Below are 25,703 nucleotides of genomic sequence, written 5' to 3'. Positions count from 1 at the left end.
ATATGCGTTATTACTCTCATTTCCTTTATATCTCTACAAAAAAGTTTGAAACTTGCTTGTTGTAAATATACACTGCCCGGCCAAAAAAAAAGGATTTAACTAAGCAAATAGGTAAGAGCCTCCCATTGGATAATTACTGCATGGGTGATTGTGTTTCAGCTGGCAACAAGTTATTTAACCCTAACTGATGCAGTGAGTAGCTTCTCATTTGTTAAACGACCATGTCGAAAGACACATCCTGTGGTCAAGGACGGATTAAGGATAGTCTGGGCCCCTGGGCAAAGAGTTGCCCAGGCCCCCCCCCCCCCCCTTCCTCTCCAAACACATAAATAAATCAATACAGTAAACCAGTGTTTCTCAACCTTTGTTCAGTCACGGCACCCTTTGTAAGTGTTCGAAATCTTGAGTTGCCCCAAGCAACAATATATTTAAAGGCACTTGCAGTCTGCATCCCCCCTCGCGCCACGCCACCCTCCCCTTGGTGAACCAATTCTCGATTGCGTATGACAGGTGCGGCCTCTGCCACGCCTCCTCCCCCTTGGTTGAAAGGCACTCGATCGACACGCCCCCCTCCCCTTGGCGGGTCAGCATGTACTGTGGCTTGCTTGAAAGATTGTAGGTCCCCAGAGGGTCGAGGATCCATGGTGAACTGCTTCTGTGCGAGTCTAGAGACCCCAAGAACATGGCTGGGGCCCCCGGGAGTCCTTGGGGTCATAGTCCCTGGTAGTCAGGGGTTCCTTAAAATTGAGGGCCCTAGGAAGTAAGAATATATTGTGTCATAAATGTTGATAGGCATAGCACAATGTTTTGGGCCAGGGCCCCCCCGGGGGGACCCCTGCCCTCGAGGGACCCTGGGCGCTGGCCCCACTGGCCCGGTCAGTAATCCAGCCATGCCTGTGGTCGTGGAAAAGATGTTAATCTGTTTCAGAAGGGTCAAATTATTGGCATGCATCAAGCAGAGAAAACATCTAAGGAGATTGCTGAAACTACTAAAATCGGGTTAAGAACTGTCCAACGCATTATTCAAAAGTGGAAGGACAGTGTGGAAACATCATCTTCCAGGAAGGAATGTGGTCGAAAAAAATTTTTGAATGATCGTGATCGGCGATCACTTAAACGTTTGGTGAAATCAGATCGTAGAAAAACTACAGTAGAACTCAGGGATATGTTTAATAGTGAAAGTAAGAGCATTTCCACACGCACAATGCGAAGGGAACTCAAGAGATTGGGACTAAACAGCTGTGTAGCCTTAAGAAAACCACTTGTCAGTGAGGCTAACTGGCAAAAACAGCTTCAATTTGCTAGGGAGCATAAAGATTGGACTCTGGAGCAATGGAAGAAGGTCATGTGGTCTGATGAGTCCAGATTTACCCTGTTCCAGAGTGATGGGCGCATCAGGGTAAGAAGAGAGGCGGCTGAAGTGATGCACCCATCATGCCTAGTGCCTACCGTACAAGCCTGTGGGGGCAGTGCTGTGATCTGGGGTTGCTGCAGTTGGTCAGGTCTAGGTTCAGCAATGTTATGTGCCCAAAGAATGAGGTCAGCTGACTACCTGAATATACTGAACGACCAGGTTATTCCATCAATGGATTTTTTCTTCCCTGATGGCACGGGCATATTTCAAGATGACAATGCCAGGATTCATCGGGCTCAAATTGTGAAAGAGTGGTTCAGGGAGACATCATTTTCACACATGGATTGGCCACCACAGAGTCCAGACCTGAACCCCATTGAGAATCTTTGGGATGTGCTGGAGAAGACTTTGCGCAGTGGTCCAAATCTCCCATCATCAATACAAGATCTTGGGGAAAAATTAATGCAACTCTGGACAGAAATAAATGTTGTGACATTGCAGAAGCTTGTGGAAACTATGCCACAGCGAATGCGTGCCATAATCAAAGCTAAAGGCGGTCCAACGGAATATTAGGAGGTGTGACCTTTTTTTTTTTGGCCGGGCAGTGTATTTGGTCGCTGTTTATGAAAGGAGCCTAATCCACCAATCATAACCATCACACAACATTGTATTTAAGTTGTGAATATGTTGGTGCCAGCATTAGGCTATATAACATCTACCTATTTACAACAAATATATTACATTCAGGTTGGTTACTACAGAACATTGTGATTACTTAATATTGACCTGTAAAGAAAAGGGTCAGGTTTCTAGTAAAAGTAAGACGATATGTTAACATATACAGTGTATCACAAAAGTGAGTACACCCCTCACATTTCTGCAGATATTTAAGTATATCTTTTCATGGGACAACACTGACAAAATGACACTTTGACACAATGAAAAGTAGTCTGTGTGCAGCTTATATAACAGTGTAAATTTATTCTTCCCTCAAAATAACTCAATATACAGCCATTAATGTCTAAACCACCGGCAACAAAAGTGAGTACACCCCTAAGAGACTACACCCCTAAATGTCCAAATTGAGCACTGCTTTTCATTTTCCCTCCAAAATGTCATGTGATTTGTTAGTGTTACTAGGTCTCAGGTGTGCATAGGGAGCAGGTGTGTTCAATTTAGTAGTACAGCTCTCACACTCTCTCATACTGGTCACTGAAAGTTCCAACATGGCACCTCATGGCAAAGAACTCTCTGAGGATCTTAAAAGACGAATTGTTGCGCTACATGAAGATGGCCAAGGCTACAAGAAGATTGCCAACACCCTGAAACTGAGCTGCAGCACAGTCGCCAAGATCATCCAGCGTTTTAAAAGAGCAGGGTCCACTCAGAACAGACCTCGCGTTGGTCGTCCAAAGAAGCTGAGTGCACGTGCTCAGCGTCACATCCAACTGCTGTCTTTGAAAGATAGGTGCAGGAGTGCTGTCAGCATTGCTGCAGAGATTGAAAAGGTGGGGGGTCAGCCTGTCAGTGCTCGGACCATACGCCGCACACTACATCAAATTGGTCTGCATGGCCGTCACCCCAGAAGGAAGCCTCTTCTGAAGTCTCTACACAAGAAAGCCCGCAAACAGTTTGCTGAAGACATGTCAACAAAGGACGTGGATTACTGGAACCATGTCCTATGGTCTGATGAGACCAAGATTAATTTGTTTGGTTCAGATGGTCTCAAGCATGTGTGGCGGCAATCAGGTGAGGAGTACAAAGATAAGTGTGTCATGCCTACAGTCAAGCATGGTGGTGGGAATGCCATGGTCTGGGGCTGCATGGGTGCAGCAGGTGTTGGGGAGTTACATTTCATTGAGGGACACATGAACTCCAATATGTACTGTGAAATACTGAAGCAGAGCATGATCCCCTCCCTCCGGAAACTGGGTCGCAGGGCAGTGTTCCAGCATGATAATGACCCCAAACACACCTCTAAGACGACCACTGCTTTATTGAAGAGGCTGAGGGTAAAGGTGATGGACTGGCCAAGCATGTCTCCAGACCTAAACCCAATAGAACATCTTTGGGGCATCCTCAAGCGGAAGGTGGAGGAGCGCAAAGTCTCGAATATCCGCCAGCTCCGTGATGTCGTCATGGAGGAGTGGAAAAGCATTCCAGTGGCAACCTGTGAAGCTCTGGTAAACTCCATGCCCAGGAGAGTTAAGGCAGTTCTGGGAAATAATGGTGGCCACACAAAATATTGACACTTCAGGAACTTTCACTAAGGGGTGTACTCACTTTTGTTGCCGGTGGTTTAGACATTAATGGCTGTATATTGAGTTATTTTGAGGGAAGAATAAATTTACACTGTTATATAAGCTGCACACAGACTACTTTTCATTGTGTCAAAGTGTCATTTTGTCAGTGTTGTCCCATGAAAAGATATACTTAAATATCTGCAGAAATGTGAGGGGTGTACTCACTTTTGTGATACACTGTAGCTACTAAGAGATGGTGATTGCCTCGCACACTTTCCAAGTGGTAGATAGATAGATAGATAGATAGATAGATAGATAGATAGATAGATAGATAGATAGATAGATAGATAGATAGATAGATAGATAGATAGATAGATAGATAGATAAAGTATCTATCAATGACCCCCTTCCACTGTTGTTTTTACATGGGGTTTAAATAACAATTAGCCGGTCAGACCCCCCCCCCCCCAATCCCCCCTTATCTGAACCATGTTTCTAGGTACATACAGAGTTGAACTGGCTGCAGGTCGGTGAATGTTTTTCATGGTGTATTTCTGTTTTCCCCCAGTGTTTCCACAACAAAGTGGTCACGACGTTGTTGCAACCACTAATTTGAACGTTAAAAGATCAAAATGAATCACGTATAGGTGTTGTAACTCAAACATCCACATAACCGAACTGTATTGAAACGTTCCAGTCCCGAACCTTAACACTGGTCATTCATTATGTGTCATTTATTGTTTTATTGGACGGCAAACAAATGTATCGTCGACCAAATGAAACCCATTTCATTCAAAGCCCTGATAACCAAACAGAAGCTCATTTTGGACACCAGTTTATTGAAAAAGACAATTATGCTTAAAAGAGTTAAAGGTCCTAAAAGAGGAAAAGGATGACCAGTAGCAAGATACATAGGTACAATACAATGATCGAAACGTTAAGAAGTCTGAAGACTCAAACTGAAGACAGGGTGTTCTGAAGAAACACTATCTACATGGTCTCCAGGATATGTGTGAAGATTGTGTGTTTGCTTGGCCATGCAACATGATAAACAAGTAACTCTAAATCCAAATCATGTGTATAATATTTTTGTAACTTCAGAGACCTCTGGTGGAAACATGCTTTGTTAGCACATTCTGTAACATAATTTGTTGATTTATCAGTGGTTATTAAGTAAGAACATTGAATTATGGTGCAAGCAGGATTGAGCAAAATAATGAATTTAAAATATTTAACTATGTGTACTGTTCACATTGACTTTACTGTCTTGTTCTTTGGGGTCACAGAGACTCCATTATTGTGTGGCTAAAATAAAATTATATTGAGTTCCAAATTAACCAAATTAAGAGAGAGAGAGAGGTGGGAGATTTTATTAAGGTAAAAAAAAGCTAAGGATACTTTGTGTGCTATTCAGAAGGCTCTGGGGTTTTGAAAACCTCAAACAGAACAGCAATTAACAACTAAATTAGACTAAGATGAACATTTTTTGCTTCAAAAGGTAACTTGTAACAAAACAAAACAGAGTGTTTTGCATTATTAGTGAGTGAGTAAGTAAATGTGTTGCCCTGAGACTCTGTAAATGTGTTGCCCTGGCTCTTTCCAGGGAGCAGGGGATCCACTGCAACCCTAATTATAAATACAATTTAAACACTGTAAAAGATACACAACCTCAAGTTGGTGTGCATGTGTGTTCCTTCAGTTCTTCTAAAGAGCATGCAATTTTAATGCTAGATAATCTTCTAACAATTTTCCCTAGAGAAAGAGAACCAATTTCTCATAAGTGTAGGGTACAAATGTAAGGAAGATTAATGCAGAGAGATCCCTGGAGACGAGGATAGCTTTCATGTGCCTGTAACAAAAGCAGACACACGTGAATATATCCATGTATTAACTGCATCACCAAATCACATCAAAGCTGCAGTTTAGTCACTAGTTTAATGAACTGCAGGGGGTTGACTGCTCACAGAAGATATTCTGTCTTCACTGTGGTGTTGCATTTTTACTGTAAATGACATAATAAAAACCAGTTTAATAATAGTTTAATAATAACATTATTATTAAGTCCCATGGAATATTTAATTATTTCAATTTCTCAGACTGCACATTTTAATATTGTAAAGCTGAAGTGGAATGATGGAACAGCAGGTACTAAAGGTACTACAGTGCACCCACATCTTAGGGAACTGGGATCAAACCTTGCCTTTGGCCATTGCCTGTGAGCAATTAAAGATGTCTGTGCCATGTAGATTCCCCTTGGGTACCTGTCTACTATGATTGCCCCTGGGTTTCAGTGGCTAAGTAAAGAGCTTAGTGTAAGCTGCCCTACAATTCGCACCCTGTTTGGGGTGTTTAATTGATTTAACAAAGATAAACAGGATAAATAGCTTTATCTTTTTGTGAAGTCTTTTAAAACAAGTCAAAGATCCAGAGAAGCACTAATATGAAGAAGGATACAGGACCTCAAAGGCATTAAACATATCTCATAGTTCAGTGTAGACTATCATAAAACTACAGCCACACTGCCCCTAAACCTATACGGCCCACTCCTTTAAAGTTTTTGAACAATGGAAATGACATAAATACAGAATGACTTTCATTAAAATAAATTTTTAACAACAATCATTCAGTGAATTGCAGTTTCTGCACAGCAGGTCCTGTTCATGGGTCTTTATTTAAGGTGTAGAAAAAGAGTCTCTACAGAAGAGTTGCAAGAAAAAGGCCCTTACTAAGGACATCATTGCTTGAATTCTAAGCTGTAAATACATGTAACAAATCTGCAATTCTGCAATTCATTTTGGCTATGCTTGCATTAGTGTTTCAACATTAGTGTTTCAACTAATCAACTATTATTTTTGGTGTATAAAGTTAATTCTTAATTTGATGATAAATGTAATACCATGGGCATGAACACACCCCTATACAAAGACAGATGCTTGTAAATTTTGCATTCATAGCAACAGTGTAACGAAGAAGGAAGTGCCTCGCTAAAAAGAGTGAAGTGAATTAACATATCCATTCCATTTTGGTTGTATGAATGTTTTATTAGAACATTCCTTTAATGTTATTTTGTCAGTTTTTTTGTCAGTTTTCTTAATATTCTCAAGACATTTAATACAAGTTAAAGAACATACCCAAAAATATTTTTAAATGTTACTTTAACATACTTTTAACATAACTACAGATAATGTTAATCCAAGACAATGTTAATCCCTCTGTCTTTGTGATATATTGGATGAAGGAGATTGCAGGCACAGAGAGAATCTGTTTAACTATGCACATTTATTTCCAACATACACACACATTCATGCTTCCAACCCGTTACATGTGCATTCACTTTGTAATTCTACCCTCATTATCTTATATAGTCATTAAGTATTTACTGCCACCTTCTAACCATTAACTAACTTAGTTATATATCACCAAATACAATTCTAATATACTACAGTCTTGAACCCCCCCAACCCCCTCAGACATTACCATTAATTAATAAAATATCTGAATCCCTCTGATAACATTTGCTATGATGGTCTAATTCAAACAATTCATGTGATAATACTGACATAAACAGAGGCAAAATCAATGCAAACATAATTATTTTAAAACATGTTTTATCATCATCAATCAAATTCAATTGAATGCACGAAAAAAAAAAAAAAAACAATCCCTCAATTTTTCTATCCATTATAAACTGAGGTAAAATCAGTTATATTGTATTTATTATGTTATTATTATCAAGCAATTAATTTAAATTAATCAATGGAAAATTGAAAAAATATATATTAATTCTAATGTAAATGAATGAATGGAAAATGGGGGAAAAAACAAATAAAGTCAGGTAGTAATTCAGGGTGTCTCTGCATTATCCAGGTTTTTTAAGTATTTCTGCATATTTATCAGTACATGTAAAACATTTCACACTGTAACCAAGTCATTCTGGGCAGCTAAAATACAAAGCTTCCTTGAAGTTATGTTGCAGTCTTTAATTTAATTTAAGTCTTCAATGTGCAAGAGTTGTCTGTGGCTCTTTTTTAATGGTTGAATTACTCGTATGTGTGATTTTACAGTGAAAATCATGAAATAGCATTATTTCATGAGGTACATGGCGTTATTTATTATGCCATAAAATAATTAAACAGCCAGCTTGATTAAACAAAATTAAGAAGGGAAAGCATACTAGTGTTGTGGATGTTTTAATATTTATTTAAATATTGTTTTATTGTGAATATTAATTCTGTTTTTGTATTTCAAATAATCCAATTAAGCAATTAATTGTAGTATGTGGGTTACACTTGATAAAATACAACTTCTTTTAGAGCAATTTGATGAATATTTTAAAAGCTATTGAATTTATTAATATGCTGAATACTTTAAATGCAATTGAAGTTATGAATAAAATCAGTTTTTTTTATTATGTAATACAGTGTAAAAGTGTCAGTTTAAGCGTATGTAGTATGCAATGTGGGATACACTTGATAAAATCCAACTTGTTTTGGAGCAATTTGATGAATATTTTGAAAGCTATTGAAGTTATTAATATGCGGAATACTTTAAATGCTATTGAAGTTATAGATTAAAATCTGTTTTTTATTATGTAATAAAGGATAAAAGTGTCAGTTTAAGAGTTGTAGTATGTAATGTTGGTTACGCTTGAAAAAATACAACTTGTTTTGGAGCAATTTGATGAATGTTTTAAAAGATATTGAAGTTATTAATATGCTAAATACTTTAAATGCTATTAAAGTTATGAATAAAAAAGTTTTTTATTATGTAATAAAGGGTAAAAGTGTCAGTATAAGAGTTGTAGTATGTAATGTGGGTTACACTTGAAATTTGATGAATATTTTAAAAGCTATTGAAGTTATAAATATGCTGAATATGTTGAATGCTATTGAAATTATGAAAAAAACCAGTTTTTTATTATGTAATACAAGATAAAAGTGTCAGTAGAAAATTTGTATTACGTAATGTGGGTTACACTTGATATAATACAACTTGTTTTGGAGCAATTTGAAGGGTATTTTAAAAGCTTTTTAATATGCTGAATACTTTAAATGCTATTGAAGTTATGAATAAAAATCAGTTTTTTTTATTTTGTAATACAAGGTAAAAATGTCAGTATAAGAGTTGTAGTATGTAATGTGGGTTACACTTGATAAAATACAACTTGTTTTGGAGCAATTTGATGAATATTTTATAAGCTTTTGAAGTTTTTAATATGCTGAATATTTTAAATGCTATTGAAGTTGTGAATAAAAATAAATTTTTATTATGCAATTAAGGGTAAAAGTCTCAGTAAAAGAATTGTAGTATGTAATGTGGGTTAAACTTGATAAAATACAACTTGTTTTGGAGCAATTTGATGCATATTTTAAAAGCTAATTAAGTTATAAATATGCTGAATATTTTGAATGCTATTGAAATAATGACAAAAAAATCAGTTTTTCACTATGCAATACAGGGTAAAAGAGTCAGTAAAAGAGTTGTAGTATGTAATGTGGGTTACACTTGATAAAAAAACAACTTGTTTTGGAGCAATTTGATGGATATTTTAAAAGCTATTGAAGTTATTAATATGCCGAATACTTTCAATGCTATTGAAGTTAAGAATAAAATCAGTTTTTCACTATGCAATACAGGGTAAAAGAGTCAGTAAAAGAGTAGTAGTATGTAATGTGGGTTAAATTTGATAAAATACAACTTGTTTTGGATCAATTTGATGCATACTTTAAATACTATTGAAGTTATGAATAAAAATAAATTTTTATTATGTAATAAAGGGTAAAAGTCTCAGTATAAGAGTTGTAGTATGTAATGTGGGTTACACTTGATAAAATACAACTTGATTTGGAGCAATTTGATGAATATTTTAAAAGCTAATTAAGTTATAAATATGCTGAATATTTTGAATGCTATTGAAATTATGAAAAAAATCAGTTTTTTATTATGTAAAAAAGGGTAAAAGTGTCAGTAGAAGAATTGTAGTATGTAATGTGTAGTATGTAATGTATTAATATGCCGAATACTTTCAATGCTTTTGAAGTTATGAGTAAAAATCTGTTTTTTTAATGTAATAAAAAGTAAGTGTCAGTATAAGAGTTGTAGTATGTAATGTGGGTTACACTTCATAAAATACAACTTGTTTTGGAGCAATTTGATGCATAATTTAAAAGCTATTAAAGTTATTAATATGCTGAATTCTTTAAATACTATTGAAGTTATGAATAAAAATCAGTTTTTTATTATGTAAAAAAGGGTAAAAGTGTCAGTAGAAGAATTGTAGTATGTAATGTGGGTTACAATTGATAAAATATAATTTGTTTTGGAGCAATTTGATGAATATTTTAAAAGCTATTGAAGTTATTAATATGCTGAATACTTTTAATGCTTTTGAAGTTATGAATAAAAATCAGTTTTTGCACCAATGAAGGACTATAGGATGACTAACACAAACTGCGCAGCAACAGATCAGCTATTGGTTGCTTCCTCAATCTGTGCTCTTCTCTGTACTTGCATTCTTATGGACTTGAGAAACGTCATCATTCGCAGCCCAAGTACTGTTCCATTTAAATGTTCACATCTAGCAGAGTACAGTCCATATATCCAGATGTTGTTCTTGCTCACCCATATTATTAAGAATGTATCACCACTCTCACTTGTGCCATATTGCTTAAACATTCTAATGTGAGGCACTATAAACTTACCTCTTATGGCTCTGGTTGTGAGTCAGCAGCTGGTTTGACTGGTCAGATTAAATCTTTCACTTGGGAAGAGCACTTTTCTTACAGTCTCTTGGTACAACTCTCTTGGCTGCAATATGGTATTAAACTCTATGAATGTTTTTTTTAATAGTAGCAGCAACTGAAAAAAGATCTTTAAAAAGAAAAGAAAAACTTTTATGGTCACAACATTGATTGAGCCTAAGCAGGAGTTAAAGTTAAATTTTTATAGTGCACAAAATATTTATTGCTGAAAAACATGACTTACCTTCACCTGCACTAATGCACTGCCTCAGACAGATGTTCTCTCTCTGTAACTTCTTTATTTTACACACACCCAACAAAATTTGATAACAGTCAGGGCTTTAAGCATACGGAGATGGGCGAGTGGGCACAAAGGTGGATGAATGAATAGATATTGTCAGCACCAGAACTGAAAAAAGCGAGTTGTTCCACAATAAATTTTTACACAAATATATTTTCAACACAATATATTTTAATAAAAAAAGTCAACTAGCACTTACTTCAATTGATTTAGGATATGGGCTACAAAAACATTGACGTAAAGCAAAACTGTTCAGTAGAAAGCAATGAATTCAGTCTTACAGTGGTGCATCTTATGACCTCTTTAAATCAATGTAAATCAGTTGACGAAATATATATATATATACAGATGTGTTCTTAGGCCTTTAATAAATTCTTTTTTTTTTTAAATAATATAGGACAACAATGCAAAAAAAGAGAACAATCCAACCTTTATCTGTTGATGCATGCTCAATAATCCAGGTACACACATCCACAAAGTTGAATCAGTTCATCTGGACACAAGTTTGAGATTCCACCAGATGAACTGATTCAACTTTGTGGAATCCAACCTTTAATTCAAGTGCATTTACTCAGTTGGAAAAAAATCCCACATTAAAAAATAATTATTTTACATGAAATCATGTGTGCCACAATTATTGGCACCCCTGATGTTAATACTTTGTACAACCCCCTTTTGCCAACAAGATAGCACTTAATCTTCTCCTATAACATTTCACAAGATGGGAGAATACAGAGAGAGGGATCTTCAACCATTCCTCTTTGCACAATCTCTCTAAATCGTCCAGAGTCCTGGGTCCTCTCCTATGCACTCTCCTCTTCCCACAGGTTTTCAATTGGGTTGAGGTCTGGGGACTGAGATGGCCATGGGAGGAGCTTGATTTTGTGTCTGGTGAACCATTTGTGTAGATTTGGCCACATGTTTAGGCTCATTATCTTGCTGAAAGACCCAGTGACGACCCATCTTCAGCTTTCGGGCAGAGGCCACCAGATTTTGATATAAAATGTCCTGGTATTTCAAAGAGTTCATGATACCATGCACCCTAACAAGGTTCCCGGGGCCTTTGGAAGAGAAACAAGCCCACAGCATCACCGATCCTCCCCCATACTTCACAGTGGGCATGAGGTGCTTTTCCGCATACTCATTTTTTGTGTTACGCCAGACCCACTTAGTGTATTTGTTGCCAAAAAGCTCTATCTTGGTCTCATCTGACCAAAGAACACGGTCCCAGTTGAAGTCCCAGTACCGCTTATGCCAAGTTCACACTACACGATTTTTGGCCAGATTTCGCTCTGCGACTAGTCGGCGCTAGATTTGCCGGCTCGGGAGCAACTCGGCGTTCACTCTGCGATCGAAACTCGGCACTCAGTCGCTATGTGTGAACTATCCAACAACTCGATCCGACCGGCTCGCCGAGCGCTCGGCGACCGGATTGAGATATCTAGCATGTCAGATATCTGATATCAGTTGCATGTCTGGTAATGAGTGCTATGTCGAACAGCCAATGAGAACGCAGGATACGGCGTGAGGGGAAACGCAGGAGAGGAGTATAAACAGGTGGTACAGGGGGATAATATAGTTTATATCAGAATACACCGGCACACACACGTTATACAGTATTTCTGACCTGATCGTTCCCTACAAAACACCAACGTTGCATTGCAAAAATATTAATTAACCTCCAACTTACTATACTGTAGAACAATCCATACTGTTCGTGTTGCCAAATCCACTCAGATTCATTTATTTTTCCTCCTTGATTTTACGCTGCACATCAGCGCACAAACACTTTGATCACTCGCTACTTGTTGACGTGCATTTTTGGACGTGGTACCATTATGAAGGTCCTGACTTATGAAGGTCGACACACATCTGCCTTACTTGAATGGTGTGTTCTCTTGCCTCTGTGTCACGTCATATTTATACCCCAGGGAAACAGGAAGTGATGAATTAATAATTAAAGGTATAGATACTGTGATCAACTTTATGAACTACAGTAGAAATGACAGAAATGCTTCAATTACATTTATTTTCTAGGAATTGTTAGGGGTGCCAATAATTGTGGAACAGGTGATTTTATGAAAAATAATTATTTCTTAGTCAGGAATTTTTTTTATTTTTTTTATTCACTTGAGTTAAGGGTTACATTTTTCTACAATTTTCCGTGTGAGATTATGCTTCTGCAATAAATACTTTAAGGCTTTTAACACATCTTAACCAGGGGTGCCAATAATTGTGGATGGCGCTGTATATATAATTTTTCCTAATATGTGTCTGAAGAATATCACACACATACTCCTTTAAAATTTTGTTTAAAAAAAAAAACGTTAAAAGATCGTTCATATAACATTACCCATTAAACAGAATATTTATCAAGGTCACGTAACGTTTATAGAACGTTCTATTAACGTTATTGTGAGAACGTTTGCTCATAACATTAGGAGAACTTTCACGTAACGTAAGTGAAAGTTGTGGGAACGTTCCCTGTTTAGCTGGGTGGACAGTGGCTCCATTCTGAGCCGCTCCTCTGTTCCGTACACATCAGGTGCTTTTGGAGTAGGCTCCTATTTACTGAGCCAATAGTTGTAAAGGACTGGCCGCTGTCAGGTCACGCCTCTTTTTGGTCAGCCAATAGGAGTACAGACCGGCATGCGTCCCACACTGGAGTCTGAAGGGTGTGTTCGAAAACCTAGGGAGCTGCCTTGCTGTCTTACTGTCTACATAGGCAGCTGACTTAGTAGAGAGGATTCTAATAAGTTAGTGACTTATAAGTCAGGTTATTCGAACGCACTACTTAGATAGCGATAACATCGGGTTTAGCATTTCGCGTTTAGCATTTAGCATCTCGCCATTAAAACCAATAAACTGAGGTAGCATAGCACGCTAACGTCAATAACATCTCCCTTCATGTACCGATAACGGTTAAATTTCCTGACAAGCCCGAACTTGCAAATAAAAACTCTCGGTACAAGTTTATACAAGTTAAAAATCAGTAATATTTTATTTACGTTTGAAAATAACTCGTTTCTCCGCCCCGTCAGCCATGAATGCCGGGATTGTCTTGATCACTAAGGCAGCGTTCGATGCTCACTCGTTCTTGAGCCAAAATAACATTGAAATAATAAGATGCCTCAGAAGTGTGGATTTTAAGGCATCTAGGATTTCGAACAGCCTCCTTCTCGGGAGCGCGCACAGGATGACGTAAAATGCTGCCAATGTAGACAGCACAGTAGCTTTTCGAACACACCCTGAGTTGAATCTGATGCAATCCTGTTGCAGAGTGACAGCTTGAGCTGGAGTAATTGACGCTACTGTATATTCTTACCCATCAGTTTCTGCATTACCTTATAATATCGTGTATTCATCAACAACGCGCTAAACCAGAGGGACATTTATACCTGCAACAATATTAAACAGTAAGTAAGTGCGGTGCATATATTAGCTACTGTTTACTGTTTTAAGATCAGGGTGGTATCGGTTCTTAATTCACGTGAAGTCATTATTGGGTGAGTAACGAAGTTTTATTTAAAGTGATTTAGCTGTAAAGACTGATCTGTCAGGATCTAGACACCCATCTAGTGCACTTAAGTCTAGTGACACCTCCCAGGTCAGGTCAGGACACCCCCTTAAACTTGCAATAATCAAAATCAGAGTTTAATTACATCCATACTGTAAAATGTAGTAGTGGTTGCAATTATGAGGGATGCTTTTCAGCAACAGAGACCAGTGATCTAGTCTGGATAAAGAATTGGTGCACAATAGAAAAAAAAAAGATCTTGAATCACTCTGCTTTGAAAAAATTATATTAAACTGGAAAGAAAGTCGTTCAGCAAGACATTATCTAAAATGACTCTAATAATAGTGCACTACCAGAACACTGGAGTGGTTTAAAAGGATGAACATGTATGTCATTGGCTGGACCTTTTATAGCCCTAATCTTAATCCCTCTGAATATCTCTGGTGAAACCTTAGAATTGCTTTATACAGACACTGCTTTAGTCATACTCATACACTGGCATAACTTAAACACTGGCATACCTTTAGATTTCTTTTGTCTAAGGAATGGGCAAATGGCTCCATCCAGTCATGCAATTTTACAAATCCTGTTGTCCCAAAAAAGTTGGGACACTTTCTAAAAATGCAATACAAACTAAACAAGTACAAAAAACATTTTCATTGTTTCACTATCAAACCGAATTGTATTTTGTAAATATAAACAACAGTAGATTGTGACGCCTGCAACACACTTAAAAACTAAATAAGACTACGGTTAAGTTCTAGAAGGTTCCACAATTAGCCTCTTAACTTGTAACAGATGAGATCATCAAGATTGAGTATTAAAGGAGTCTTAACCAAAGGCTTGGTCTTTGCAAGCGAAAATGTGCTGTGGGTCACCACTTTGTGCCAGACTTCATGAGAGGATTGTTAGCCAGTTTAAAGATGATGTTTCACAGCGCAAGACTACAATGAATTCAGGTCTTTCACCATGTACAATTTATAATATCAGATTCAGGGAGTCACTGGTGGTTGCTTGTGACTTGTCTTCAAGATCCAGGTGTAGTTGACTGCTGTTCTCTTCAGTAGTAAAACTTGACAATTTATTCCAATAATTCAAAAACTTTTGCACTATGGGTAACCAAATATGGCCTAAAGTATGAGTGTGTTTGACATCCCATTTCAAAACCATGATTGTTAAAATGGAGTTAACCTCCACTCTTCTGGTAAGGCTTTCCACAAGATTTAGTGTTGTGTGTAAGGGGATTTGCACTAACTCTGTCATAAAATAATTGGTGAGGTCGGGCACTAATTTTGGGAGGACTTGGCTCACAGGGCTCTGTGCAGACCACTGGAGTTTCTCCACACTAAACTGGTCAAACCATATCTTGGACTGTATCTCACTTCTAGGACATAGCAAGAACAAAAAAAGTGTGTTTACCCTTTGCTTTAAAGGTTTTTAAACTAATTTTACATGGTTTTTTTTTTACACATTGGCAGTGGGTGTCACTGAAACACAAAAACTCTATACTTTTGCCTGTATGGTTAACTTCTATAAATAAAGTTTTTTGTCTTCAGTCAATGACAGAACTTGGCTATTTATCAGCTAGCAGTATAGACTGTATAACATTGCTGTTTGGTATTTGTTCATCAGGGACAGTGGTAGGCTAGTAATTTCCTTCGGGATCAATAAAGTATCCATCCATCCATCCATCCATCCATCCATCCATCCATCCATCCATCCATCTAAAGCTTTGGGCTATCAATCTGAAGGTTAAGAGTTTGAATCCTGGCTCTGCCCTGCTGCCACTGTCGGGCCCTTGAGCAAGGCCCTTAACCCTCTCTGCTCTAGGTGTGCCATACAATGGCTGACCCTGCGCTCTGACCCCAGCTTTCAAACAAGCTGGGATATGCAAAGAAAGAATTTCGTTGCACTGTACACCTGTATATGTATATGACAAATAAAGGCATTCTATTCTATTCTATCTACTAATGTCTTTTTAGTAAATGTAAGTAAATTAGAGGAAGCAACAGCTCCTTACCCACTAGATGGCAGCATATTCACACACCTGCAGCATGGCTTTAAGCAGCATTTGCAATAGTTGAATTGAATCCTGACTCAAATCCTGTTAACATGGTCACCACGAGAATTTAAAGTCACTGTGCCCCTTTACTAATTTATGTTTTTTTTTCTTTGTTGGCAGAATAGATAATGCCTGTTGTCAGATCAGTCCATACAGCGGCGCAGCTCTTTCTAACTCCAGCATTGGGATGTAAACCTATGTCTCTCATCACAAGGTGCATCAGCTTCTCACCTCGCCAAGTCACCTCCGATGCCAATTTTCACTCCGTCTCCTTCTCTGAGACTGACCATCCTAGGGTCCTCATCACAGGTGTGAATACATTACACTCCAGTCTTCTATTATTACTATTTTCTGCTTCATGCTTCTAAACCCATGATCGTACCAGCAAGTTTAAGTCTACAGAGAGCTGGTAAACACACATGGCTGGAAAATAATTTAGGAATAAACACATTGTAGACTGGATATAGGTTACCTTGGTTACTATATTCTCCCAAGCAAAATGTGTAGTCTCCATGGCAACAGCGGACCCAAATTGGTGATGACTTCTAATATCTGTTTATCCTGTATGTCCTTCAGGTGGACTGGGACAGCTGGGAGTGGGCCTCGCCAACCTACTCAGGTATGAATGGTTTTAAAACCCTGAATTACATGCACACTTTTTGAGTAATTTAATTTATTGTTGTGAAATTTTGTGTGTATTTATTACAGATAAAGCATGACCTTTAAACACAATCTAACTTTGTTAATCTCTTGTGTAGAAAACAATTTGGAAACAGCAATGTAATTCTTTCTGATATTAGAAAGCCCCCGAATCATGTTTACCACAGTGGTAAGTGTGCAGTATTTTTAATGCAACATGATCATTGCCAGGTACTATACATTATTTAAGAAAGTAGCCATTAAAACAAGGATCAATCTTGCTCTGTTCTTGTCTGTCCACCTTGACGTTTGACATGTGCAACATTAGATATTTGGAGACCTTCCTTTCAGCCAAACCATTCTGGCCATTTTCTTTTGACCCCTTATATAAATAAGGGCTTTTAATCTGCAATGTGAACATCTGAAGCTTTTTACCCAAGCCTCTATGATTTTATTTACTACACTTCTGCCACATGACTTGGTGAACAGATGTTTAGTAAGAAAGTGAGCAGTGTGTTTGTGTGTACATGTGTGTATTTATATATTGCATTAGCATTACCAGAACTCGGGCATCATGGTGGCTTGGTGGGTAGCACTGTCGCCTCACAGCAAGAAGGTCATGGGTTTGTATTCCAGGTGTAGCGGTCTGGGTCCTTTCTATATTGTGTGTGCATGTTTTTCCAGTGACTGTGTGGGTTTCTTCCGGATTCTCTGGTTTCCTTACTCAGTCCTGAGACATGCAGTCAGGTTAATTGGAGATACAAAGTTGCCTTGTGTGTAAGTGTGTGTTTGCCCTGTGATGGACTGGCGACCTCTTTTGGGTGTTTCCTACCTTTCGCCCAGTGGATTAGACCCACTGCGACCCTGAATAGGATAAAGAGGTGGTAAAACAGACAATGAATGAATGAATAACCGGAACTCTCAATAATGTAATGTATTTCATTTAACCCAACCCCCTTTTTTATACCATGTTAGGAATATCTGCACAATATTTTAGCTTTATTACAATATAGAGCCTTTAGATATATTATGATTCCTAATTCCCAGGTCCGTTTATCTATGCTGATGTATTGGACTACAAGAATTTACGAGAGATTGTCGTGAACAATCGGATTACCTGGCTGGTGCATTACAGTGCTCTTTTGAGTGCAGTGGGTGAGGCTAACGTGACTCTTGCTCGAGATGTCAACATCACTGGTAAGTGACTTTACTTTACATTGTCTTTGCTAACATTTAAAAAAAGCTTTTAACCAAATAATAATTTTGTGTTCTGTGCATCCCCTCTTTAAGGATTGCACAATATCCTTGACATTGCTGCAGAGCATGGGGTTCGGCTGTTTGTTCCTAGCACGAACGGAGCCTTTGGATCCACGTCGCCTCGCAACCCCACTCCAGACCTTTGCATCCAGCGGCCAAGAACAATTCACGGGGTGTCCAAAGTTCACGCTGAGCTGATGGGAGAGGTACGCGCTTGGTGTGCTAAAGATCGCATTGCGAAAGCCACAGCTTAATCTTTGAAGTTTGAGGCTTGTGACCTGTCTGCGCAATGACATGTCGGGTTCCTAATTGATGCTCATCTTTCTTAACAGTATTATCACCACAAATATGGTCTTGACTTCCGTTGTTTGAGGTATCCGGCCATCATCTCGGCTGACTCTCAGCCAGGAGGTGGAACAACAGGTTATTATTTTTTTTTTATTCTGGCATTTTGGTGACATGTGACTTGTATGAGCTGCTATACTAAGATCCTTTCCTGTACACAGACTATGCTGTCCAGATCTTTCACGATGCTATAAAAACAGGTACGTTTGTGTGCAACCTGAAGCCAGACACACGCCTTCCTATGATGTTTATCGACGACTGTCTGAGAGCAACGCTGGAGGTAATGGAGACCCCTGCTAAGAAGCTCAGCATGCGCACCTATAACATCAACGCAATGAGCTTTACTCCTGAAGAGCTTGCTCAGGAGGTGCGGAAACATCTGCCTGACCTGCGTGTCATTTATGACATTGACCCGGTTCGACAGTCAATTGGTAAGAATTTATAGTAAATGCCAGTGAGTATTTTTTGTAACAAATTATGCTAGTGTTTTTAAACACACCACATCTGTAACATATTAATGTTTACAAAGAATGTCCACCTGTTTTTGTATAGAGAATTAAACAGAAAACCTACTGATGCAAAACGTGTAATAGTCAAAGCTGTTGCAAAAAAAATTATTGTACATTTACATTTTACATTTTCAGCATTCAGCGGACACTTTTATCCAAAGCGACTTACAGTTGTGACAGTATACAGTCTAAGCAATTTAGGGTTAAGGGCCTTGCTCAAGGGCCCAACAGTGGCAACCTGGCAGTGGTGAGGCTTGAACCAGCAACCTTCTGATTACTAGACCATTACCTTAACCACTAGGTTACAGCTACATTGTACACAACTATATAACATCTATTCAAAACTACAGTTTCTTATTAACAAAGAACTGTGGCTGTGACCAATGTTCCTTTTCACTTATATTGTTTGTGTTTGACATTCACTGCCATGACTTAAAACTGTGTTCCTTAAAAATGGTCTGTTTTTATTACTAATGCATCTGCCGTTTAGGTCCCTCAGTACTCCCCCTCTTTTGAGCGTTGCTTTGAAATCTTACACACCAAGATGCTTATTGTCAGAGCACTTATCTAATACAGTGGTATCTTGAAACTCAACGTCAGTTGGTTCTGAGACTGGCGTTGAGTTTAAAACGGCGTTGAGTTTCAAGGTATTTTTTCCCCATAAGGATGTAAAATAAAGGGGTTGGTTTTGACACTTATACACTGAAAATAACACAAATATAATATAAAAACACTAAAATAAAAAGCTGATTCTTACAATTTCTTAGAATCCCAAACTGTAACACAAGTTTAAAAGTTAAACAGTGAGGAAAATCCAGCTAAACACAGATACATGTGGGGCTTTCAGAGTGAATCTGACGGTTATTTCACACAAATGCAGTTTCGTCTCATATGCGCACTTTGATGACGTATTAGCGCACTGCTCAAGCCGAGCGCTCAACAAAGCAACTGTTCATTGTTAATGTAAAATTAAATTAATACATTTAAAAAAAAAAAAACTGAACATGTTCAGTTTAAGGGAAACGTTGAGTTTAAGGGTACAAATTTCTTGGCGAAGGGCGTTGAGTTTCAAGGTACCACTGTACATGCTGTTGATTGTAATGAACCCAACAGATCTCACCTGTGCAGCTGCATTTGTAATTGGAATTTAAACTTTTCAAAATTTTAATCTAGTGTTTCTATTATTTTTTCCACCACCTGTACCTAATTTGCTGGTAATTTATTTCCTCTTAGGTGAAATCAAAGCATGATCAAACCCACACAACTGCAATGAAGATGCAAAGCCCTAACTGTGACAAAATAAATTAGAACAAATTAAGAGGCTGATTTACAAATACATTATATTGCAAAACGTATGTGAACACCTGACATTAACCCATTAGGACTAATATGGGGTTAGTCCTCAAATCCAACTCCAGGCTTTGCACAGACTTTTTGATTGTGTCAGTCAGGGATTTATGCCAATTAAATAAGATAGATAGATAGATAGATAGATAGATAGATAGATAGATAGATAGATAGATAGATAGATAGATAGATAGATTAGATAGATACAGTGTATCACAAAAGTGAGTACACCCCTCACATTTCTGCAGATATTTAAGTATATCTTTTCATGGGACAACACTGACAAAATGACACTTTGACACAATGAAAAGTAGTCTGTGTGCAGCTTATATAACAGTGTAAATTTATTCTTCCCTCAAAATAACTCAATATACAGCCATTAATGTCTAAACCACCGGCAACAAAAGTGAGTACACCCCTAAGAGACTACACCCCTAAATGTCCAAATTGAGCACTGCTTGTCATTTTCCCTCCAAAATGTCATGTGATTTGTTAGTGTTACTAGGTCTCAGGTGTGCATAGGGAGCAGGTGTGTTTAATTTAGTAGTACAGCTCTCACACTCTCTCATACTGGTCACTGAAAGTTCCAACATGGCACCTCATGGCAAAGAACTCTCTGAGGATCCTAAAAGACGAATTGTTGCTCTACATGAAGATGGCCAAGGCTACAAGAAGATTGCCAACACCCTGAAACTGGGCTGCAGCACAGTGGCCAAGATCATCCAGCGTTTTAAAAGAGCCGGGTCCACTCAGAACAGACCTCGAGTTGGTCGTCCAAAGAAGCTGAGTGCACGTGCTCAGCGTCACATCCAACTGCTGTCTTTGAAAGATAGGCGCAGGAGTGCTGTCAGCATTGCTGCAGAGATTGAAAAGGTGGGGGGTCAGCCTGTCAGTGCTCAGACCATACGCCGCACACTACATCAAATTGGTCTGCATGGCTGTCACCCCAGAAGGAAGCCTCTTCTGAAGTCTCTACACAAGAAAGCCCGCAAACAGTTTGCTGAAGACATGTCAACAAAGGACATGGATTACTGGAACCATGTCCTATGGTCTGACGAGACCAAGATTAATTTGTTTGGTTCAGATGGTCTCAAGCATGTGTGGCGGCAATCAGGTGAGAAGTACAAAGATAAGTGTGTCATGCCTACAGTCAAGCATGGTGGTGGGAATGCCATGGTCTGGGGCTGCATGAGTGCAGCAGGTGTTGGGGAGTTACATTTCATTGAGGGACACATGAACTCCAATATGTACTGTGAAATACTGAAGCAGAGCATGATCCCCTCCCTCCGGAAACTGGGTCGCAGGGCAGTGTTCCAGCATGATAATGACCCCAAACACACCTCTAAGACGACCACTGCTTTATTGAAGAGGCTGAGGGTAAAGGTGATGGACTGGCCAAGCATGTCTCCAAACCTAAACCCAATAGAACATCTTTGGGGCATCCTCAAGCGGAAGGTGGAGGAGCGCAAAGTCTCGAATATCCGCCAGCTCCGTGATGTCGTCATGGAGGAGTGGAAAAGCATTCCAGTGGCAACCTGTGAAGCTCTGTTAAACTCCATGCCCAGGAGAGTTAAGGCAGTTCTGGGAAATAATGGTGGCCACACAAAATATTGACACTTCAGGAACTTTCACTAAGGGGTGTACTCACTTTTGTTGCCGGTGGTTTAGACATTAATGGCTGTATATTGAGTTATTTTGAGGGAAGAATAAATTTACACTGTTATATAAGCTGCACACAGACTACTTTTCATTGTGTCAAAGTGTCATTTTGTCAGTGTTGTCCCATGAAAAGATATACTTAAATATCTGCAGAAATGTGAGGGGTGTACTCACTTTTGTGATACACTGTAGATAGATAGATAGATAGATAGATAGATAGATAGATAGATAGATTGATTGATTGATTGATTGATTGATTGATTGATTGATTGATTGATTGATTGATTCCAGAGGAAAAGTCAAGTATTACAACAGCTCAAGGTCCAATAGCAAAACGTATTAAGTAAATAAAAGACTCAGTTACAAACTATTACTTAAATAGGCTTAAGGTGCATAAGAAATAATAAGTAAGCATTGCAGTACAATGTTGGTAGAAATAAATACAGTATATATGCAATATGTAATATAATAGAACAATTACATAAGTGTCTTGTCATTAAATGTCCAGATGTGTAATGAAATAAACAGAGTGACAGATCATGTTCCATGAGTCTGTCCTGATAGTCCTGGTATTAACTCAGTGAGCGATGGTGTCCCGGCACAGTGGGGATGAGTTATACAGTGAGATCGCTCCTTCTTACAGCGGAGCAGGATGAGTCTGTTACTGAAGGTGCTCCGCTGTCTGATTAGGAGGTCATGGGGGGGATGTGATGGATTGTCCAGTATGGAAATGAGTTTGTTTACAGACCTCTTTTCGACCACCAACTCGAAGCCATCCAGTGAGCAGCCCAAGACTGAGCCAGCCTTCCTGATCAGTTTATTAAGTTTTTTTGCATCTCCTGCTCTGATGCTGCCTCCCTAGCACACTGCTGCAAAGAACACAGCCCCCGCAACAACAGACTGGTAGAAAATGGTCAGCATCTTGTTGCACACATTAAAGAGAGTCTGCTCATCCCCTTCCTGTACACAGCCTCTGTGTTGGCCACAGACTGGACTGGAAGCAGTAAAAGCAGTGGTGAACTCAGGCACTGATTCTGGATTATGGACATTCCAATATTTCTCAAATGCATTCATTGGGTTGACGTCCAGCCACAGTTATTACTTCACATCTCCAAATATCTGTATGGGCCTTAGTTCATGCTAAAATAGTATAGTGTATTTTGCAAACATGTACTGTATTTTCCCCATGTATTTGGTAAAGAACATGCAATACAAGCTTCTAATAATTACACATATTTCTCTTAGGCTGCAAAATGGTCTGTTAGATTGTGAACTACATCTGCAAATTACCTGTTATTTTCTGAAAAAATGTACATTTTTAGCAAAATAACTGATCATTTGTACAAACATCAATAATAATGTTTTTTTTTTTTTTTTTTTTTTTACCGTAGCTGACAGCTGGCCCATGAACTTTGATGACACCAATGCGAGAAAAGATTGGGGCTGGAAGCAGGAATACGACCTACCAAAGCTTGTCCAAACCATGCTAAACTCCATCATCTCAGAGTCAAGAGTTAAGAATGCTAACTGAATACCACCACCTAGTCGGTTTATAACAATTACAGCCCAGGCAGGTTTCCCCATTGTAGATTATTAGTAAAATCTCTGCAGTACACTAGATTCCGACCAAAGAAACAGTGCAGCTGTGTGATGCCTGGCTTGCTCTTTTGTTTATATGTCTGTCAAACTTCCTGAAGCTTTGTGTGCTTAGATTGGCTTTGCTAAGTAGAACAGTTAAATGAGGAAAAGACATGCTAAATTCATTAGTATTCTGGCCCTCCAAGTCTGGCGTCTGTAACCCCTGGTTAAAGATTTGTATGCAATTTTCCTTTATTTACTCCCAATCAAATCTTTTGCTACCTTTACTGCTGCTGACCTCCACTCCTGACCGAGGGGGTTCACATCACTATGACACGTGTGCAGCAGTAGACTGCTTCTTTTTCACCTGCACGAGGAGACTTCATATGAAGATCTGTATCATACACAGAGAGCCACACATACTGTATCTGTGCAGGTGCTGTTGATCCGCCAGCAGAGATCATAACTGCAGCAGTCATGAAGAATCCCCTCAGGCCTTCCCACTCTCAAACCAGCCAATCATTGTCCGTACAGGCTCCCGGCCTGCTGGTAGCTGAGATTCAAACTCACGAGTGTCAGCTCTAGTGTGCTAGTGTGTTTTACCACTGTGCCACCTAAGTGCCCAGTTTCAGTAAAATATTACCAAAAGGCTTTATACTATGGGGGAGATGATACATGACCTTTTGAATGTGGACTGGCAGGGTATGTTACATAGTTTCATGCTACAAACATAGTTTGTTTTAGGATTTTACCTAGATCTGCAACTAGTGCTTCATAAATCGGCGAACTGAACAAATTAGATAAACAATATTTTCCATTCCAAACTATAAAATATAGTGAGCTTGTACTGTATATGTGGAAAATTGTTGTGCTTTAATATACATCAGTTAGATACAGGGTCAGATGTTTTAATTCTGCACACATTCCAATTGCCATTTTTTTTATAGTGGCATTGACACCAATAAAATGAAATTTCAAACAATAAAAAATTCCTAGCATGGATTTGCAAAGTTTTAATACCTCAACTTTTTTTGTGACATACTGTCACCTTTATCCTTGAAATAAACTTGAATATTTGAAAAAAAAATTTACTTTAAAACTTTTAGCTGTCAGTTTGCTTTACTATGTACATTAGAAACAGTGTACTTGTGGAGCCAGCTTTAATCTTGCTACTGTAACCACAATTTTCCATTCATTGCTATTTATTTGATCATGTGTGCATTCCAGGACAAAATATGCAGTGTTAGACTGTATAGTAGGAATAACCTTATAAAATCTGGTGCTATTGCTAGAAAAGCTATATAGTTTTGCACAGCTCTTTGACCTACCACATTTGGAATTTGAATATATTTTTGTAAACAATATGTGTGTTTTTGAAGGATATTTTCATTAAAGATCTGTACTCTGATTGTCTCTTGTTTAATGTTCTCAAAACAAGCAGATCAGATTATATAATATGAATGTCTTAACATTTAGTGATTACATTTCAGAGCTTTGTTTAGTACTGGTTAACCAACACGACATGGCCAAAACTATGTGAACCCTAACCATGAGTATGTTGGACAGATTGTTCCAATAGCATGGGGTGACATGGGTAGCACTGTCGCCTCACAGCAAGAAGGTCCTGGGTTCGATCCCCAGGTGGGGCGGTCCGGGTACTTTCTGTGTGGAGTTTGCATGTTCTCCCCGTGTCTGCGTGGGTTGACCGGGTGCTCTGGTTTCCACCCACAGTCCAAAGACATGCAAGTGAGGTGAATTGGAGATACTAAAATCGTCCATGACTGTGTTTGATATAACCTTGTGAACTGATGAATCTTGTGTTATGAGTAACTACCGTTTCCTGTCATGAATGTAACCAAAAGTGTAAAACATGACGTTAAAATCCTAATAAGCAAACAAACAAACAAATCCAATAGCATGATCCATAACAGCCTTCACTCTTCTTAAAATACTTTTCACAAGATTTTGTAGTGTGTCTTTGAGGATTTGTGCCCATTCAGTCATAAGAGCATTTTTGAAGCAAGGTCTGGCTCAGTAGTGACATTCCAGGTTAAGGTCAGGGCTTACACATACTGTATCTGTGCAGGTGCTGTTGATCCACCAGCAGAGATCATAACTGCAGCAGTCATGAAGAATCCCCTCAACAATTTGG

General features: G+C 38.5%; 1 protein-coding gene across 2 annotated transcripts; it reads left to right on the top strand.

Moving 5' to 3' along the window:
• Positions 1 to 16,345: 16,345 nt before the first annotated feature.
• LOC134325639 (L-threonine 3-dehydrogenase, mitochondrial-like) lies at positions 16,346 to 24,959 on the top strand. Of its 2 annotated transcripts, XM_063007885.1 has the most exons (8): positions 16,346 to 16,526; positions 16,794 to 16,836; positions 16,976 to 17,046; positions 17,904 to 18,053; positions 18,147 to 18,319; positions 18,446 to 18,536; positions 18,620 to 18,889; positions 23,365 to 24,959. In XM_063007885.1, exons 1-8 carry the CDS (start codon positions 16,346 to 16,348, stop codon positions 23,502 to 23,504), a joined length of 1,119 nt encoding a protein of 372 aa, XP_062863955.1. In that variant the 3' UTR covers positions 23,505 to 24,959. The 2 variants fall into 2 exon arrangements, with proteins under 2 accessions (XP_062863955.1, XP_062863956.1); XM_063007886.1 differs by lacking the exon at positions 16,976 to 17,046 and having other exon boundaries at positions 16,407 to 16,526.
• Positions 24,960 to 25,703: the final 744 nt, after the last annotated feature.

Source organism: Trichomycterus rosablanca, chromosome 13, assembly GCF_030014385.1.
Source record: "Trichomycterus rosablanca isolate fTriRos1 chromosome 13, fTriRos1.hap1, whole genome shotgun sequence".
NCBI classification, from domain to species: domain Eukaryota; kingdom Metazoa; phylum Chordata; class Actinopteri; order Siluriformes; family Trichomycteridae; genus Trichomycterus; species Trichomycterus rosablanca.
This window is presented reverse-complemented; position numbering and strand designations above follow the sequence as displayed.

Bases quoted from the DNA above. Each gene is read 5' to 3' on its own strand.
- LOC134325639 (XM_063007885.1), top strand. From the start codon at position 16,346: ATGCCTGTTGTCAGATCAGTCCATACAGCGGCGCAGCTCTTTCTAACT. The intron at 17,047-17,903 runs GTAAGTGTGCAG...CCTAATTCCCAG, and splicing joins GAATCATGTTTACCACAGTG to GTCCGTTTATCTATGCTGAT. The intron at 18,890-23,364 runs GTAAGAATTTAT...TTTTTACCGTAG, and splicing joins CCCGGTTCGACAGTCAATTG to CTGACAGCTGGCCCATGAAC.